At 45.1% G+C, this 17461-nt stretch overlaps 1 protein-coding gene across 1 annotated transcript; it reads right to left on the bottom strand.

Moving 5' to 3' along the window:
• On the bottom strand, positions 1-16464 carry shpk (sedoheptulokinase). Its single transcript, XM_043718008.1, has 8 exons — positions 16411-16464; positions 13869-14027; positions 8741-8882; positions 7264-7447; positions 6118-6270; positions 5442-5617; positions 3876-4076; positions 1-700 (listed from the first exon to the last, which is right to left on the bottom strand). The coding sequence occupies exons 2-8, from the start codon at positions 14019-14021 to the stop codon at positions 306-308; spliced, it is 1404 nt and encodes a 467-aa protein (XP_043573943.1). The 5' UTR covers positions 14022-14027; positions 16411-16464; the 3' UTR covers positions 1-305.
• Positions 16465-17461: the final 997 nt, after the last annotated feature.

Raw genomic sequence — 17461 nt, 5'->3', positions numbered from 1 at the left:
AACTGGAATGTGGCCTATCCAGTAGAATGCTGGGCCAACTTTAGCAATGATATTACGTCAACAACTAAAACAAGAAGGACAGATTGTGATGTCACTCAGTCAGCATTAACTATGCATTTGCACCAAGTTCACTCCAGTTGTGTTCAATGGTTGAACTACACAGGATAAGAGATGGATGATTACTTTTTCCAACTCTTTCATAAATTTTCCTTAATTAGTGGGAAAACATTGTGATCAGTTGAGACACTCTGAGTGGACAGCGATTTAGATTCTCCTGATTCCATTTTTGGGAGTCTCTTGCCTCCCTATTTTCGGTCAAGCATCACCATAGCAACACCAACTGCTGAATCCACATTCTTCCCGTACACAATGGGAAGGGTGAAAGCTTTCTCCACCTCCTGCTTCAGCACATCATTGCAGGTCAGTGCACTCCCGCTGCCCATAATCCTCTGCACCCCAGATTCAATCAACTGTTGGCACGGTAACATGGAGTTCAGATTTTTCACAATGCCACAACACAGCGCTCTGGTAATGTGACCCAAGGAGAGGTTAGACGGGGAGATGTTGGTCACTGAAGCCAGCTGGTCAGGTGAATGCCTCTCTCCAAAAAGGGTTGCCTGCACTGCAAGGTCAGTGTCAGTAATGGTTAGAGCAGCGTGTACTGATCGAGAATAGATGACAGATTCTGGAACCTCCAGTCCTGTGGGAATGAATAAAATCCAGCAGTAGCATTACAGGGAGGCAATGACATTGTTGTTGTTGTGTTGCCAGACCATAGGGATGCTCTCTCTCTCATTAGAGACAGACAACCAGTGCGGAGTTAACCTGAGGGTCATCATACCTTAGGGAAGGGGAGAGGTTTGGAAGGAGAGTCCTTCATTGGAACCTCAGCTGGAGCTGGGAGTCAAACTCACACTGTTGGTATCCAACCGCCTGGACAAATGAGCTAAACCAACCCCCAGCAGAGGCGTAGGGGTAATGTCACTGGACTCAAGATCCAGAGGCCCAGGCCAAAGCTCTCGGGAAATGGTTCATTACTCACCATTGCAGTTATACAGTCATTGAGGTCTACAGCACAGCAAAAGGCCTTTTGGCCCATCAAGACAAAAACCAAGCACTTGATTATTTTAATCACATTTTCCAGCTCTTGGCTTGTTTATCTTATTATTATTATAGTTACAGTTCGTAGAATTTAAATTCAATTAATTCATAGATCATGAATTAAAAGCTAGCCTTTGCAATGAAACTAATCTGATTGTTGTAAAAACCATCAAGTTCTCGAATGTCCTTTAGGGAAGGAAATCTGGTCTGGACAGTGGGTCAACCCTTAAATGCTTCTGAAATGGTCTAACAAGCCACTCGGTTGTATCAAAACCCAAAAGGAAAGTCAAAAAGGAATGAAAGTGGATGGCTCACCCAACATTGATCTAGGACCGGCAACAACAATAGCAAACCCAGCCATGTCAAACCTACAAAGTCCTCCTTACTAACATCTAGGATCTTGTGCCAAACTTGGGAGAACAGCCCCACTGACCAGTCAGCCTACTTTGTCTCATCCTTAGAAATCTACCTGTCACATGTGCATTTGTCCATGACGGTGTTGATCCCACCAAAGAGTTGTGGAGATGTACAGCATGGAAACAGACTCTTCAGTCCAATTCATCCATGCTGACCAGATATCCCAACCAAATCTAGTCCTATTTGCCAGCATTTGGCCCATATTCCTCTAAACCCTTCCTATTCATATACCCATCCAGATGCCTTTTAAATGCTGTAATTGTACCAGCCTCCATCACTTCCTCTGGCAGCTCATTCCATACACGTACCACCTTCTGCGTGAAAAAGTTGCCTGAGGTCTCTTTTATATCTTTCCCCTCTCACCTTAAACATATGCCCCCTAGTTTTGGACTCCCCCACCCTGGGGAAAAATCTTGCCTATTCACCCTATCCATGCCCCTCATGATTTTATGAACCTCTATAAGGTCACCCCTCAGCCTCCGACACTCCAGGGAAAACAGCCCCAGCCTTTTCAGCCTCTCCCTATAGCTCAAACACTCCAACCCTGGCAACATCCTTGTAAATCTTCTCCGAACCCTTTGAAGTTTCACAACATCCTTCCTCTAGGAGGGAGACCAGAATTGCACGCAATATTCAAAAAGTGGCCTAACCAATATCCTGTATAGCCGCAACATGACCTCCCCCCACTCCCATACTCAATACATTGACCAATAAAGGTAAGCATACCAAACGCTTTCTTCACTACCCTATCCAACTGTGACTCCACGTTCAAGGAACAATGAACCTGCACTCCAAGGTCGCTTTGTTCAGCAACACTCACCAGGACTTTACCATTAGGTGTATAAGTCCTGCCCTCATTTGCTTTTCCAAAATGCAACAGCACATTTATCTAAATAAAACGCTATCTGCCACTCCTCAGCCCATTGGCCCATCTAATCAAGATCCCATTGTACAGTATTGGTTGGATCCCCATCTTCATGTTGAGGGCATTGTGTTGTGTGGCACTAACACTATGCTAAACGGGATAAATTTAGAACAGATCTAGCAACTCAAAACCAGACATGCATGAGGTGCTGCGGAACATCAGCAGCAACAGAATTGTATTCTACCACTCAAATTAAAGCACAATACTGTGGATGCTGGAGATCTGAAATAAAATCAGAAAGCACTGGAAAAACTCAGCAAATCTGGCAGCATCTGTGGAGAGAGAAACAAAGTTAACATTTCAAGTCCAATGACTTTTCTGCAGAGGTTTACTGTTTCTCTCTCCATACCTGCTGATTTTCTCTAACACTTTCTATTTTAATTCAACCACCATCTATAACATTATGACTTGGCACATGCCCAACTCTACCATTACCATCAAGCCTGGGGACCAACCTTGGTTTAATGAAGTGTGCAGGAAGGAAGTGTGGCAGGATCAGCATCTAAAACAGCCACAGCTGGAGTACTGTGGGCAATTCTGGTCACCACATTATAAGAAAGATGTGATTGCACTGGAGGGGTGCAAAGGAGTTTCACCGAGTTGTTGCCTGGGATGAAGCATTTCAGCGATGAAAAGAAGTTGGATAAGCTTGGGTTGTTATTTTGGAGCAGAGAAAATTGATGGGAGATCTGATGACAAGCATGGATGGGGAAATAGAAAGCATCTATTCCCCTCAGTGGAGGGGGTATAATTTTAAAGGGAAAGGCAGGAGGATTCAAGGGGATTTGAGGAAAAACATCTTCACTCAGACGGTAGTGAAAGTCTGGAGTGCACTGCACAGGAGGGTAGGTGAAGTGGGAAACATCATAACCTTTAAAAAGTACTTGGACAAGCATGTGAAGTATCATAAGATTCAAGGCTATAGGCCTAGTGTGGGAAAGTGGTCCTAGTGTAGTTTTGGCGCTATAGACTTGATGGGACAAAGGGCCTCTCCTATACTGTGAGATTGTATAATTTCATCAATACACCGAAAAATAAGGTGTCAATTTTGTGAAGCTACAACACAGTACTACTTGTTTGCCAGTTCTCAGAAGCAGCGTGTGATATCTAGAGAGATAAGTGCACCTACAACCAATGGATTAGATCAAAATGCTGTAGTCTCTGATTGAGGTAGATGAGTGAAATTGTATTTCATGTTGGAGATGGCGAGACAGACAGTGAGGGGAAGAAGTAAAGAGAAAGACAATGAATGGACAGAGACCGAGAGGCAGAATGTAAGGGGTAGAGATGGAAAGATGGACGATGGCCACAGAAATGGAGGGACAGATAGTGAAGGTTCGGGGTGGAGAGATCGAAGTCTGTATTTAAATGGCTTGTTTGTTTTCTGGCATGTGATTTACATCTTGCACCAATGCTAAAGAAGGTTTCTTACCCAACTCCTGCATCCATTGTTTCAGCATCTCAATGAAGGAAGCCAGTACGTTTCCACCATTTAGTGCAGCAGCCACAACCAAGTAAATTCCATCAAAATATGGAAAATATGCAATACTCGCGGCGGGGTCGGGTTGAGCTGGTGGCTGGAAGCCAGGAGTCAAGGCAAAGGTCAACTGGGCAGAAGTACTGATATTCAAAACTAGACAGTAAGAAAGATCTTCATCAGGAACACACAACAGATAATGTGAACAGTTTATACTTTAAAGTTGATATTTAAAATCCTGACACTGACTGAGGGATTGTATCTGCCTTAGTCTTCTATCATAAAATGGACACTCACATTTTCACACATTGTATACCATCTGCCAAACATTTGTCCATTCACTTTATCTATTTATAACTCTTTGTAGACTCTGTCTGTTCCTTACAGCTTGCTTTCCTATCTTTGTGTTAGCAGTTAATTCTGTTATAATATATTTTGTTACCTAATTCAATCCATTAACATAGATTGTAAATAGTTCAGTTCTCAGCACTGATTCCTGTAGCATGTCACTAGTTACATTTTTCCAATCTGAAAATGATCTGCTCATCTAGACTGTTAGTTATCCAATCCCTTATCTATGCTATAATCACCCCAAAAAAAATCAGCAGTTATCTTGTGCAGTCATCTTTTATGTGGCACCTTATCAAATGCTTTTTGGAAATCCCAATACACCAATCCACTGGTTTGCCTTTAGCCACATTGACTACTACATCCTCAAAGAGTTCTAATAAATTTGTCTGAGGTGATTTCCATTTCACAAAATCATATTGCCTCTGCCCGACCGTACTGTAATTTTCTATTATCCTGTTACAATTCCCTTGATATTGGATTCCAGCTCCTTCCCAAGGACAGGCGTTAGGTTAATCAACCTATAGTTTCCTGCTCTGTGTCTCCCATCTTTCTTGAGTAGAGTCATAGAGTGCAGCATGAAAACAGACCCTTCGGTCCAACCTGTCCACACTGACCAGATATCCCAACCTAATCTAGTCCCACCTGCCAGCACCTGGCCCATATCCCTCCAAACCCTTCTTATTCATATACCCATCCAAATGCCTCTTAAATGTTGCAATTGTACCAGCCTCCACCACATCCTCTGGCAGCTCATTCCATACACGTACCACCCTCTGCGTGAAAAAGTTGCCCCTTAGGTCTCTTTTATATCTTTCCCCTCTTACTCTAAACCTATGCCTTCTAGTTCTGGACTCCCTAATCCCAGGGAAAAAGCATTGTCTATTTATCTTATCCATGCCCCTCATAATTTTGTAAACCTCTATAAGGTCACCCCTCAGCCTCCGACGCTCCAGGGAAAACAGCCCCAGCCTGTTCAGCCTCTAAAGATGTTACCATTGCAGTTTTCTATAATCTGCTCTAGGAACATCAATATACCAGGTTTTAAATTTCTGTTTTTGACAAATTATCTTCCGGGTAACATCAGATCTGTAGAACAATGAGTTATATATTTGAAACATGCTGGAACAGAACTGTTTTATAAAGAGCAGACAAGCCTGTATCCTCCTTTACCTGCATCTGTTGTCTCCATCATGCACGAGTACACAGAACATTGGAAATCACCCAGTGCCACACCAACTTCTGTCCCTTCTGGCACACCATACCATTCGTGAACTGTCTTTCCAGCAATCGCACCAGATTCCACAACCACAGGCAGCAGGTATGTAGGAAATCCAGAATCCCGCAATCTGGAAGTGATGAGGAAATCCCTGTGAGAGATGCCTTGGTCCAGAGAGCGAACAAAGATAACTTGGTGAAACTGGGTTGCTTTAAATTCTCTTTCTGGAGTTAGCTCTTAAGGTAGTTATAGAACAAGTGTGCTACTAATTCAACAATAACTTTTAGAACCTCACACAGAATGACAGAATGTTCTGCCATTCAAGGAGATGAGAAGATGAGTGGGATAGGGCGAGACTGACACACCGCTGTCATCGTGTGTGAATGCCCCCTATACAAGGATTGGGGATACAGTAGACAGAGTTTAACTCTGTTCCTAACCTGTGCCTGACCCACAGGTGCATGAAGTTGCAGTGTAAAGTTCACCATTCCCTGGCAATAATATCAAGACAAGTATCAGTGCAGAACATGTTTCCAACTCCTGGCTAAAGGAAATGCATTTCTTGCTGAAATGGTGGGTAGTTTTTTTTCAGGCCCTGGTTTTCCCATACAGGATTAAATGCAGGCTTACATTTGCAGATTCCAAGTCCCACATCTGGTATTAAAATAGCCCCAACTGGCAGCATTCTGGGCTGACATTAATGGTCTCCTAAGCCCACACAAGACAGCCACAACATAGTCATGGATGGTCCCTGCTGCATTATAGGACTCCAAAAACTGGGGCCTGGAAAAAAAATAACAGGGCTTTTATCAGTAACTATTTAACTTAATATGTCATAAGTCAGCACTTTCAAAATAAGTTTTAAAACATTTCTTGATATAAATTGGTTGTTAATGGACACAAGCTTATATACTATTGCTAGCTAAGCAATATACTATTGGCAATTTGATAGAGCTATACAAAATCATGAGGACCCTGCCCAGAGTTGATGAGGTAGGATCAGCTCCCACTATCTGAAGGGTTGAGAATGAAAGGGCACAGATTTGAGGTAATTACTAAAGAATTCACACATTATAAATGTGGGGTTTGTGAGAATTGGGGGCCATTTTGAGACACTGGCTAATTTTTCCTGGCCCCAATGGCTGTGCAGAGGGAAGGTTCATAAAGCGTACATTTCTAATTACTCCTCAAAGAAACTGAAGTAACATTCACCCTGTTCTGCCATTCAATGAGAACTGTGGGTGATAGCATTAACACTGCTTTGCCCCACATCCTTCAATAACTTTAGCTAACGAAATCCTGTCATTGTCAGATTTAAATTTAACAATTGATCAAACATCAATTGATGTTGGCTGAGGAGAGTCCTAAATTTCTAGCGCCCTTGTGTGGACAAGTGTTTCCTGATTTCAGTTTTGAAAGATCTGATCTAATTTTTAGACGACACTACTCTCCAAACATGAGAAGTTTCTATCTACCCTATCAATTCCCCTTAATATCTTGAAAGGTTCGATCTAGTCATCCCTTAAAGATCCAAACTGCAGCAAATTGCCACACTAAAATACATCCCTGAGTGTTTCAACAGGTTATCCTGGTTTCAAATCAGCGATGACATGACAATGTCTACCTCACTGTATTCCCCAGTCAAACCGCACAATTGTTTTGTTAGTAATATTTTGATTCAACAACATATGAGAAACATCTTCCTTCAACTTTACAACTGCTGCTGAAACATTGTTGCCTGCGGAGATGCTTGTGAAGAAGTTTGGAGGCATCTACCTGTTTCTCATGTACCAGAAAATGGTGGCACAGCCAAAGCCGGTGGCAAGGCTGAGATGGGAATCAGGCCGGGTGAGTGAATCGAGAAACTCACGGCTACAGCGACCATCTTGCCATGTGATCAGGTGACTAGTCTTCTTGGGCTGGAATGTGAAACCTTTTTCACCTCCCTGCCAAATACAACCTAAAGCAGAGGAGAAAAGGCATTGAATCTGTGTCTCTCAAGGTGAACCAGATGCGCAACGTCCCACTGCTCCTGATCTCATTTCCCATCAATATTTTATAATTAATTGCGGCTGTTCCAGCTTGTCCACAACACACTCATGACCTTACTTAGTAAGGGGGTGAAATTGGTTCCTTCCCTGACTTTGTTCCCTCGGCTTTTAGCTCAATTAGAGTTTTCAAAATGAAAGGCAAAATGGGTTCAGTTTAAATGCAAAACCCTATTTGCCAAACGTTGAGTGTTTTCTCTTGCTGTTAGCCTTGATTCGATGCATTATCAAAATCAAAACGCTGGGATCATCAAAAGCTGCGAGGTATCAGTGATTGAGAAAAATACCAAGAGACAGCAACAGCAGTAATGTCACCCCACTCTTTTGGAACTGATGGTGGAGGATGTGACATTTTCCAGGCTGTAGCTGATTCTCCGTAATTCACAGAACTTTTCGACTGTAACACAAAGCTGCCTGGGTCTTTAGCACAGTACTGAAGGAGAGCTGTACTATCAAAGGCACTGTCTTTTGTTCAAGACATTAAACTGAAACCCTGTCTGCTCCTCAGGTGGCTATAAGGGATCCTTTGACACAATTTAAAAAAGAGTAAGGCACTTTATCCAGTGTCGTGGTCAACATGTATCTCAACTAGCATCTAAAAGACTGAGGTTCCAGTCAATACTGTCTGTGGGAGCTTGATGTGTTTTATTAGCTACTATGGTGTTCCTGTACACTTGCTGCCCTTGTTCAGCGGGTGATAGAGACCTCAAGATTTGAAAGGTGCTGTTGAATGAACCAAACTGATTGTGCCTAATCAGATCATTATTATCCAAGTGTTCATTGAACACACCTTTTTATGATAGATTCTAGCATTTTTCCTACTTCTGATGTCAAGCTCCCTTATTATATAATGGGGTGAGAATCTGCAGGAACCATTCCAGAAGCTATCAAATGTTATGATCACCAGTGATCGGTGCCTTTAGTCTCTGCAGCATCCAGTGCCTTCAGCTATTGCTTGATATCCAGTGGCATGAATCAAACTGGCTGAAGACTAACAACTGTCAAATTGGGAACCTAGGAGGAGATCTCTGGGATCTCACCATGGAGATGGTTCAAACCATATTCCCAAACTTGCATGCAGAATGAACTGCAGTCTGAAATTCCTGCTCTCCCTCACACAGTGCTGGGTCCTGTGTCTGTGCCAGACCTCAGTGAGTAAAAAGGAGCAAGCTGATTTCCACCCCTGCTGTCTTTCCCCCACTTACCTTCCTCACTTTTCCACAATACAACACCATGCATCTGTCCGGAGACTCCAATTCTCATCACCTTGCAGAGATGTTCTCTGGGCAGAGCAGAAACACAGCTGTTAACGGCTGACACAATCCGAGCAACATCCTGTTCCCGACACTGAAATAAAAACCAAGGAGACAAACTACTTGGGAGGTGCTGGGCCATTTCATATCAGCAGGCAGATTAGAGTCAACCATATGGCCATGCGTCAGGAGTCACATGTAGGCCAGTACAGGTAAGGATGGCAGATTTTTCCCTAAAGGACATTAGCAAATCAGAATGGCTTTTACAACAACCAATGATAGCTTCATGTTGGCCATTACTGAGACAAGCTTTCAATTCCAGATTGAGTTTTAATTTCACCATTTGAACCTGTGTTCCAGAGGACTACTAGTGCAGCAACATTACCTCTATAGCCCTGTGTCCCCAATCCTCTTAATGTGTTGATTAAATCGCTCAGATCACTACCAGCAGCAATGACAGGCCACTGTACTCCTAGGTACAACTGAGTAGATGCTCGCTGGGCATGGCCTTCATGTTTGGTGGGAGAAATTCGAGTAGTTTTTGGGAAGGGGGAGATGCCCCGGAAAGACAAGAGGGATTCTCTTCCTTATTTTCTCTAACTGTGATGGAGGATGTGAAGGAAAGCCTCCTGGAATCAGCATATTCTCTGGTTTTCTTTGGCTGTATTGTCAGGCTTTGCGGGAGGTCCTGGCTGGATTTCTTCAAAGTAAACATGGTGCAATGCGAGGACTTTATTTCCATGGTTACACTTTACAAAAGTCCAAATTGCAACACTAACAGGGAAAACAATGTGATAGTAACTGAATACAGGTACATGCAGATTTCTGTTGATTCAAAACCAAGTAACCTTATTTGTACCCATCATCTACATAATAACACAGGAGATCCTTCTTGCTTTTTCTTCTCTAATTTGAATTAGCAATTAATTCCACTTCATAAAATTACAGAGTTTATGGTACAGAACGAGACAATTTTATTCATTGGGCCTTTTCTAGATCATGGAAAAACTGTTCAATTATCTTCTCGGTGTCCATCTTCTTTCCTCACATTCCTGAAAGTATTTTCTTTTCATGTAGATTTTCTTTCTGAGATAGACAATTTTTTATTAAGTGAGGGTATCAAGGGTGACGGGCCCAAGCATGTCATATGGGGTCAGACCACAGATCAGCCATGATATTACTGAATGGTGGAAGAGACTCAAAGGGCTGATTGGGAGAAAGTGAGAACTGCAGGTGCTGGAGATCAGAGTCGAGAGTGTGGTGCTGGAAAAGCGCAGCAGGTCAGGCAGCAACCAAGGATCAGGAGAAACAACGTTTCAGGCATAAGCCCTTCATCAGGAATGAGGCTTGTGGGCCAGGGGGCTGAGAAATAAATGTGAGGGGGAGTGGGGTTGGGGGTAAGGTAGCTGAGAAAACGATAGGTAGATGAAGGTGAGGGAGAAGGTGATAGGTCGGTAGAGGGGTGGAGGGCCTAGATGGGAAAGGTGATGGACAGGTTAGGAGGGCAGTGCTGAGTTCAAGGCTTGGGACTGGGATAATATGGGAACTGCAACCACATGGGATAAATGTGGATTACAACAGTTTCCTCATTTCCCTTCCCTCACCCCACATTGTCCCAGCCCCAAGCCTTGAACTTGGCACTGCCCTCCTGGTCTGTCCATCAACTTTCCCATCTATCCGCTCCACCTTCCTCTCTGACCTATCACCTTCTCCCTCGCCTTCACCTACCTATCTCCTTCGCAGCTACCTTACCCCCAACCCCACCCCCTTCCCAGTTATCTCTCAGCTCCCCAGCCCATAAGCCTCAATCCTGATGAAGGGCTTATGCCTGAAACTTTGATTCTCCTGCTCCTCAGATGCCATCTGACCTGTTGTGCTTTTCCATCACCACACTGTCAACTCAAGGGGCTTATTGGCCTACACCTGTTCCTATTTATCTAATTCTCTTCAGAAAGTTACTAATGAATTTGCTACTGTCACCTTCCAAACATTCTACATCATAATCGCTGAGTAAAATCTTCCATCACTTCCCCTCTTTCTTTGGCACATTACCTTAAGTTAAATAAATTGACCTGTAGAGCTAGGGTTCTTGCAAAAGATTCAGGCACAAAAATCTAGGTGCAGAGCTGAAGGAGGGCTTCACTGCTGAGATGCCATTATTTGTGGCAAATGTTAAACCAGGCTTCCATTTCCAAGCAAAAGATGCCCTGGAATGACTTCAAAGAACAACAGGGGCATTCTCCTGATGTCCTGGACAATAGTTATCACACTGTCACCACCACAAAAACAGATGAACTAGTCATGATTGCCTTGTGTTGTGAGAGACATTGCTGTGTGCAAGTAGGCAGCTGTGTTTCTTGCAGACAACAATCACAACACTTCAAACGTATTTCATTGTCCTTGGCTGAAAGCCACTTTGGGATGTTGTGAAATCATTCTAGGAAGGCAAGAGTTTTCTTTATTAGGACAAATGGCCTTGAACATGCAATTTAATGAGTCAGCCAGTGCAAAGGTAAGAGACAAAAAACCCCGCAGATGCTAGAATCCAAAGTAGACAGGCAGGAGGCTAGAGGAACAAAGCAAGCCAGGCAGCATCGCGTATTGGGTGTAACCTTTCTCCAAGACAGGGGGTGGGTGTAGGGGGAGCTGCAGTTAAAGGGGATGGCATGGGCAGGATGGTGAAGTGGGGACAGGTGAAGACTAATAGAGGGTACGACCTGGTTGGACAATGGGAGGAATGAATCGGGTTGGTGGCAGGAGGGAGGGGGGAGGGGCTGGGAAGGGAGTCGGTCAGTGGGAAGGGAGGTTCTTTGAAATTGGACATCTCTGGGCTGCAGGCTGCCCAGCTGGAAGGTGAGGTGTTGTTCCTCCAATTTGTGGTTTGGTACATTGTGGTAATGGAAGAGGCCAAGGATGGTCATGTGGGAAAGGGAGTGGAAAGGGGAATTAAAATGGGCGGTGACTGGGAGGTCCGGTTGGCCCCTGTGGGCCCGGCTGAGATGCTCGGAGAACCGTTCCCTAAGTTTATGTTCGGTCTCCCCAGTATAGAGAAGACCACATCGGGAGCACCTGATGCAGTAAAGTAGGGTGGAGGAGAGGCAGGTGAACCTCTGCCTCACCTGGAAGACCTGTGTTGGGCCGTGGATGGAGATGAGGGGGTGGTGTACCGGCAGGTTTTGCATCTTTTCCAGTTGCAGGGGAAGGTACCTGGGGGTTCGGGGGTGGGGGTGGGGGTCAGTGGGGAGAGTAGCACAAACCAAGGACGGTCAAAGGGGACGGTCCTTGCGGGATGCAGAGAGGGGTGGGGAGGGGAAGATGTTCTTGGTGGTGGGGTCTGGTTGGAGTTGACGGAAGTGTTTAAGGATGATGTGCTGGATTCTTAACCATTCTGCCAACTCCAACCAGACCCCACCAATAACATCTTCCCCTCCCCACCCCTCTCTGCCTCCCGCAAGGACTGTTCCTTTCGACAGTCCTTGGTTTGTGCTACTCTCCCCACTGACCCTCACCCCCACCCCCGAACCCCCAGGTACCTTCCCCTGCAACTGGAAAAGATGCAAATCCTGCCGGTACACCACCCCCCTCACTTCCATCCAGGACCCCAAACAGTCCTTCCAGGTGAGACAGAGGTTCACCTGCCTCTCCTCCACCCTACTTTACTGCATCAGGTGCTCCCGTTGTGGTCTTCTCTATACTGGGGAGACCGAACATAAACTTAGGGAACGGTTCTCCGAGCATCTCAGCCGGGCCCACAGGGGCCAACCGGATCTCCCAGTCACCGCCCATTTTAATTCCCCTTCCCATTCCCTTTCCAACATGACCTCCTTGGCCTCCTCCATTACCACAACGAACTTTATCACACTGCCAGCATAATCTACAGCCTGAAGGACTTAACATTGAGTTCTCCAATTTCAAATAATCCCCCCTTCCCAGCTCCTGTCCCTCCCTTCCACTCCTCCCCGCCATCAACCAGATTCATACCTCTCACTGACCAACCAGGTCGTACCCTCTACCTGTATTCACCTATCCCCACTTCACTAACCTGGTCCCGCCACCCCCTTTATCTGCAGCTTTCCCTACACCCACCCCCAGTCCTGAAGAAGGGTTACACCCAAAACGTCGACTTCTCCACCTCCTGAAGCTGCTTGGCTTGCTGTGTTCTTCCAGCCTCCTGCCTGTCTACAGTACAAAGGAAAGGACACATTTAGAGTATTGTGTACAATTCTGGTCACCTGGCTCGAGGAAGAATACTATTAAAATGGAAACGGTGCAAGGAAGATTTACAAGGATGTTATGGAGACTGAAAGGTTTGAGTTATAAGGAGAGGCTGGAATTTTGTTTTCCCTGGAGCATAGGAGGTTGAAGGGTGACCTTATAGAGATTGTAAAATCATGAGGATCATAGACAAGGTGAATAGATAAAGTCTTCTCCTCAGGTAGAGGAGTTCAAAACCAGAGGGCATATGTTTAAGGTGATATGGGAAAGATTTAAAGGGGACCTGAGGAGTAACATTTCACACAGAGGTTTTGTGCGTACATAGAACAAGCTGCCAGAGGAAGTGGTAGGAGTGGGTACAACTACAACATTTAAAAGACATTCGGACAGGTATATGGATAGAGTCATACAGCATGGAAACAGACCCTTCGGTCCAACTTGTCCATGCCAACCAAGTTTCCAAAAATAAACCAGTCCCACTTTCCTATGTTTGGCCCATATCCCTCTTGACTTTTCCACTCCATCCAGTCTGGATGATATCCTTGTAAATCTTTTCTGAACCCTCTCCAATTTAATAATATCTATCCTGTAGTTGAGCGACAAGAACTGTACACAGTACTCCAAAAGTGGCCTCACCTCAATATGATGTCCCAACTCCTATACTCAATACTCTGAGCAATGAAGGCAAGCATGCTAAATATCTTCTTAAAAGGTTTGGAGGGGTAAATGCAGGTAAATGGGACTAGATTAGTTTAGGAAGCCTGATCAGCATGGATGGCTTGGGCTGAAGGGCCTGTTTCCATGCTATATGACCGACTCTGAAACCAAAGCCACCTATGATTTTCTGATACTTTATTCCCTTTACCTTCTCTCCATCCAGGCTGCTGGTGTCTGCTTTAGTTTTCTTTGTCTGGCTGTCAACCACTGCCCGGCTCTCAGCCTCCAACAACACTGCCTTTACCGAGCTTGTACCAATATCCAGACCCAAAACATACCGGGAAGGAGCTTGCAAACTCATTTTCCTCTGTGAAAACACACAAAAAAAACTTACATTGTTTAATTATATAGTGCCTTTAATGTCATAAAATCTCCCTAGTTGCTTCACAGAAGGATATTCAAACAAATTTTGGCACTAAGCCGCTATGGAGATACTGGTTAAAAAAAAACCGAGCTTGGTCAAAGAGGGAGGTTTTAAATGTGAAAATTAAAGGAGAAAGGAGACAAGGTTGAGCAGGAAATTTCAGAGCCATGGAGCCAGGCAGCATTACCAATGCTGGATTAAGATCAGGAATACAAGAGATGTGAATTACAGTGTCACTCTGATCACAGAAGGTGGTAGGAATCAAGGAGGCTACAGAGAAATCATGAAGGCATTTAAAAAGGAGAGTGAGATGTCCGCATTGAAATTACAGGTGTATTTTCTATAATTGTGAAGTGGTTTAGCATTGTAAAATTTGAAGGCAAAGATGTGTACCTTAACTAGATACATATTTCACGGAAACAACGTTGAAAATCACACACCAGGTTATAGTCCAACAGGTTTGTTTGAAAATACAAGCTTTCAGAGTGCTGCTTCTTTGTCAGGTTCCTGACAAAAAAGAACATTCCAAAAGCTTGTATTTTCAAATAAACCTGTTGGACTATAACCTGGTGTTGTGTGATTTTTAACTTCATAGAAATAAGCATACCAGAATCCCCTAAAATACATGTTTACAAATATACAATCTTTGTTAATTATTTGTTGATCTCCAAACTGGAGTATTGTGCTCAATTTTGGGCAGAATGCTTTAAAGAGAATGCCTTTAAAGTAGTGTAGTGATATACTTAAATGAATGCAATACCAGTTTTTTTGTTTGAGTTGAGAGGATTAATAGGTTTGAGCCATGACGAATTTAAATGGTACAAATGATAGGAAATTCTCACTTTGCATGGGGGTCAGTAACCAGAGGCCACAGGCTTAAAATAAACAAAAACAGAAATTGCTGGGAAATTCAGCAGGTGTGGCAGTACCTGCTGGAGAGAAAAACAGAGTTAATGTTTCCAGTCCAGTGAATGCTTGTTCAGAACTAAACTAACCAAGAAAAGAACAAAGGGGATCTAATGAAAGCTTTTCATGAGTATTTTGATTAAAAAATGATGATGCTCATTCATCAGGTTAGTTTGCAGGAATACCAATTTAAGGCACAGTACATTAGCAGACTGTCAAATGTACTGTTAAGGGGGTAGGATGGCAGGTCAGTAATTAGTACTGCTACAATAGATAATAGGTGCAGGAGTAGGCCATTCTGCCCTTCGAGCCTGCACCACCATTCAATATGATCATGGCTGATCATCCTTAATCAGTATCCTGTTCCTGCTTTATCTCCATAATCCTTGATTCCACTATCCTTGAGAGCTCTATCCAACTCTTTCTTAAATGAATCCAGAGTCTGGGCCTCCACTGCCCTCTGGGGCAGAGCATTCCACACAGTCACCACTCTCTGGGTGAAGACGTTTCTCCTCATCTCTGTCCTAAATGGTCTACCCCGTATTTTTAAGCTGTGTCCTCTGGTTCGGCACTCACCCATCAGCGGAAACACGTTTCCTGCCTCCAGAGTGTCCAATCCTTTCATAATCTTATAAGTCTCAATCAGATCCCCTCAGTCTTCTAAACTCAAGGGTATACAAGCCCAGTCGTTCCAGTCTTTCAGTGTAAGGTAATCCCGCCATTCCAGGAATTGACCTCGTGAACCTACGCAGCACTCCCTCAATAGCCAGAATGTCTTTCCTCAAATTTGGAGACCACAACTGCACACAGTACTCCAGCTGTGGTCTCACCAGGGCACCTCACAGTGCCAGGGACCCAAGTTTGATTTCATCATCAGTTGACTGCGTGGCAGCACATTCTCTCTGTGTTGGCATGGGTTTCATCCAGTGTTGCAGTTTCCTCCCACAGCCCAACGATGTGCAGGTTCAGTGGATTGGCCGGGATAGTCAACGGATAGTGGCTGGGTTTGGGTGGAATGGTCTTTGGAGGGTCAGTGCAGATTCAATGGGCTGAGTGGCCTGCTTCTGGACTGTAGGGATTCTAAGATTTCCATGGATGGTGATTAGTAGAAAATTGCCATGGAGAGGGGTCACCATGATGAGGTGTTGCCATGGTGAGGGTTTCCATGGAGAGAGGTCATGATGGCCCTGAGCTTCTGGTTGGACCATTCGGGGGTGGGCGGGTCTTACCGCTGATGGACAGGCCACCCCGCCAACAGCAAAACCCGCCGCGGCCGCAGGCCGGAATTCACTTTGAAAAATGTGTGGATGACTGATTGAGAAACAAGCGGCTGGAAGATCAACAGAGGGCGATTGACTCGTGGGAAAGAACCAAAGTGACAGGAATTTGAATGTGGGAAAACGGTCGGGAAAGCCATTACCTGACGCGCTTCTAAACCAACAGACTCTGACAGGAAGGGGGCAGTTATCCGGAGGGGGCGGGGCCGGAGAGGGGCGGGGCCTGACTGCAGGGCGGGGCTGAGCGCAGGGAAGGGCGGGACCTGACTGCAGGGCGGGGCTGAGCGCAGGGAAGGGCGGGGCCTGACTGCAGGGCGGGGCGTGTCTGAGCGCAGGGAAGGGCGGGGCCTGACTGCAGGGCGGGGCGTGTCTGAGCACAGGGAAGGGGCGTGGCTACGGCCGGGGCGGGGCTGAGCGCAGGGAAGGGCGGGGCCTGACTGCAGGGCGGGGCTGAGCGCAGGGAAGGGCGGGACCTGACTGCAGTCATAGACTCGGAGACTTTAAGGATTACTGTAGATGCTGGAACTAGGAGTCCATGGATATGAAACTGGAAGAGCACAGCATTCGAGGAGCAGGAAAGTCAACATTGACATTCCCTACTGCTTGGACAGAGGGTGGTGGTGGAGGGTTGTTTTTCAGACTGGAGGCCTGTGACCAGTGGAGTGCCACAACAATCACTGCTGGGTCCATTACTTTTTGTCATTTACATTAATGGTTTGGATGCGAGCATAAGAGGTACCGTTAGTAAGTTTGCAGATGACAGCAAAATTGGAGGTGTAGTGGACAGCGAAGAGGGTTACCTCAGATTACAACAGGATCTGGACCAGATGGGCCAATGGGCTGAGAAGTGGCAGATGGAGTTTAATTCAGATAAATGCGAGGTGCTGCATTTTGGGAACGCAAATCTTAGCAGGACTTCTACACTTAATGGTAAGGTCCTAGGGAGTGTTGCTGAACAAAGAGACCTTGGAGTGCAGGATCATAGCTCCTTGAAAGTGGAGTCGCAGGTAGATAGGATAGTGAAGAAGGCATTTGGTATGCTTTCCTTTATTGGTCAGTGTATTGAGTACAGGAGTTGGGAGGTCATGTTGCACCTGTACAGGACATTGGTTAGGCCACTGTTGGAATATTGCATGCAATTCTGGTCTCATTCCTATCGGAAAGATGTTGTGAAACTTGAAAGGGTTCAGAAAA

Source organism: Chiloscyllium plagiosum, chromosome 28 (genome assembly GCF_004010195.1).
Source record: "Chiloscyllium plagiosum isolate BGI_BamShark_2017 chromosome 28, ASM401019v2, whole genome shotgun sequence".
Taxonomy (NCBI): domain Eukaryota; kingdom Metazoa; phylum Chordata; class Chondrichthyes; order Orectolobiformes; family Hemiscylliidae; genus Chiloscyllium; species Chiloscyllium plagiosum.
The sequence above is the reverse complement of the archived record's forward strand: the minus strand, read 5'-3'. Positions and strand labels throughout refer to the sequence as shown.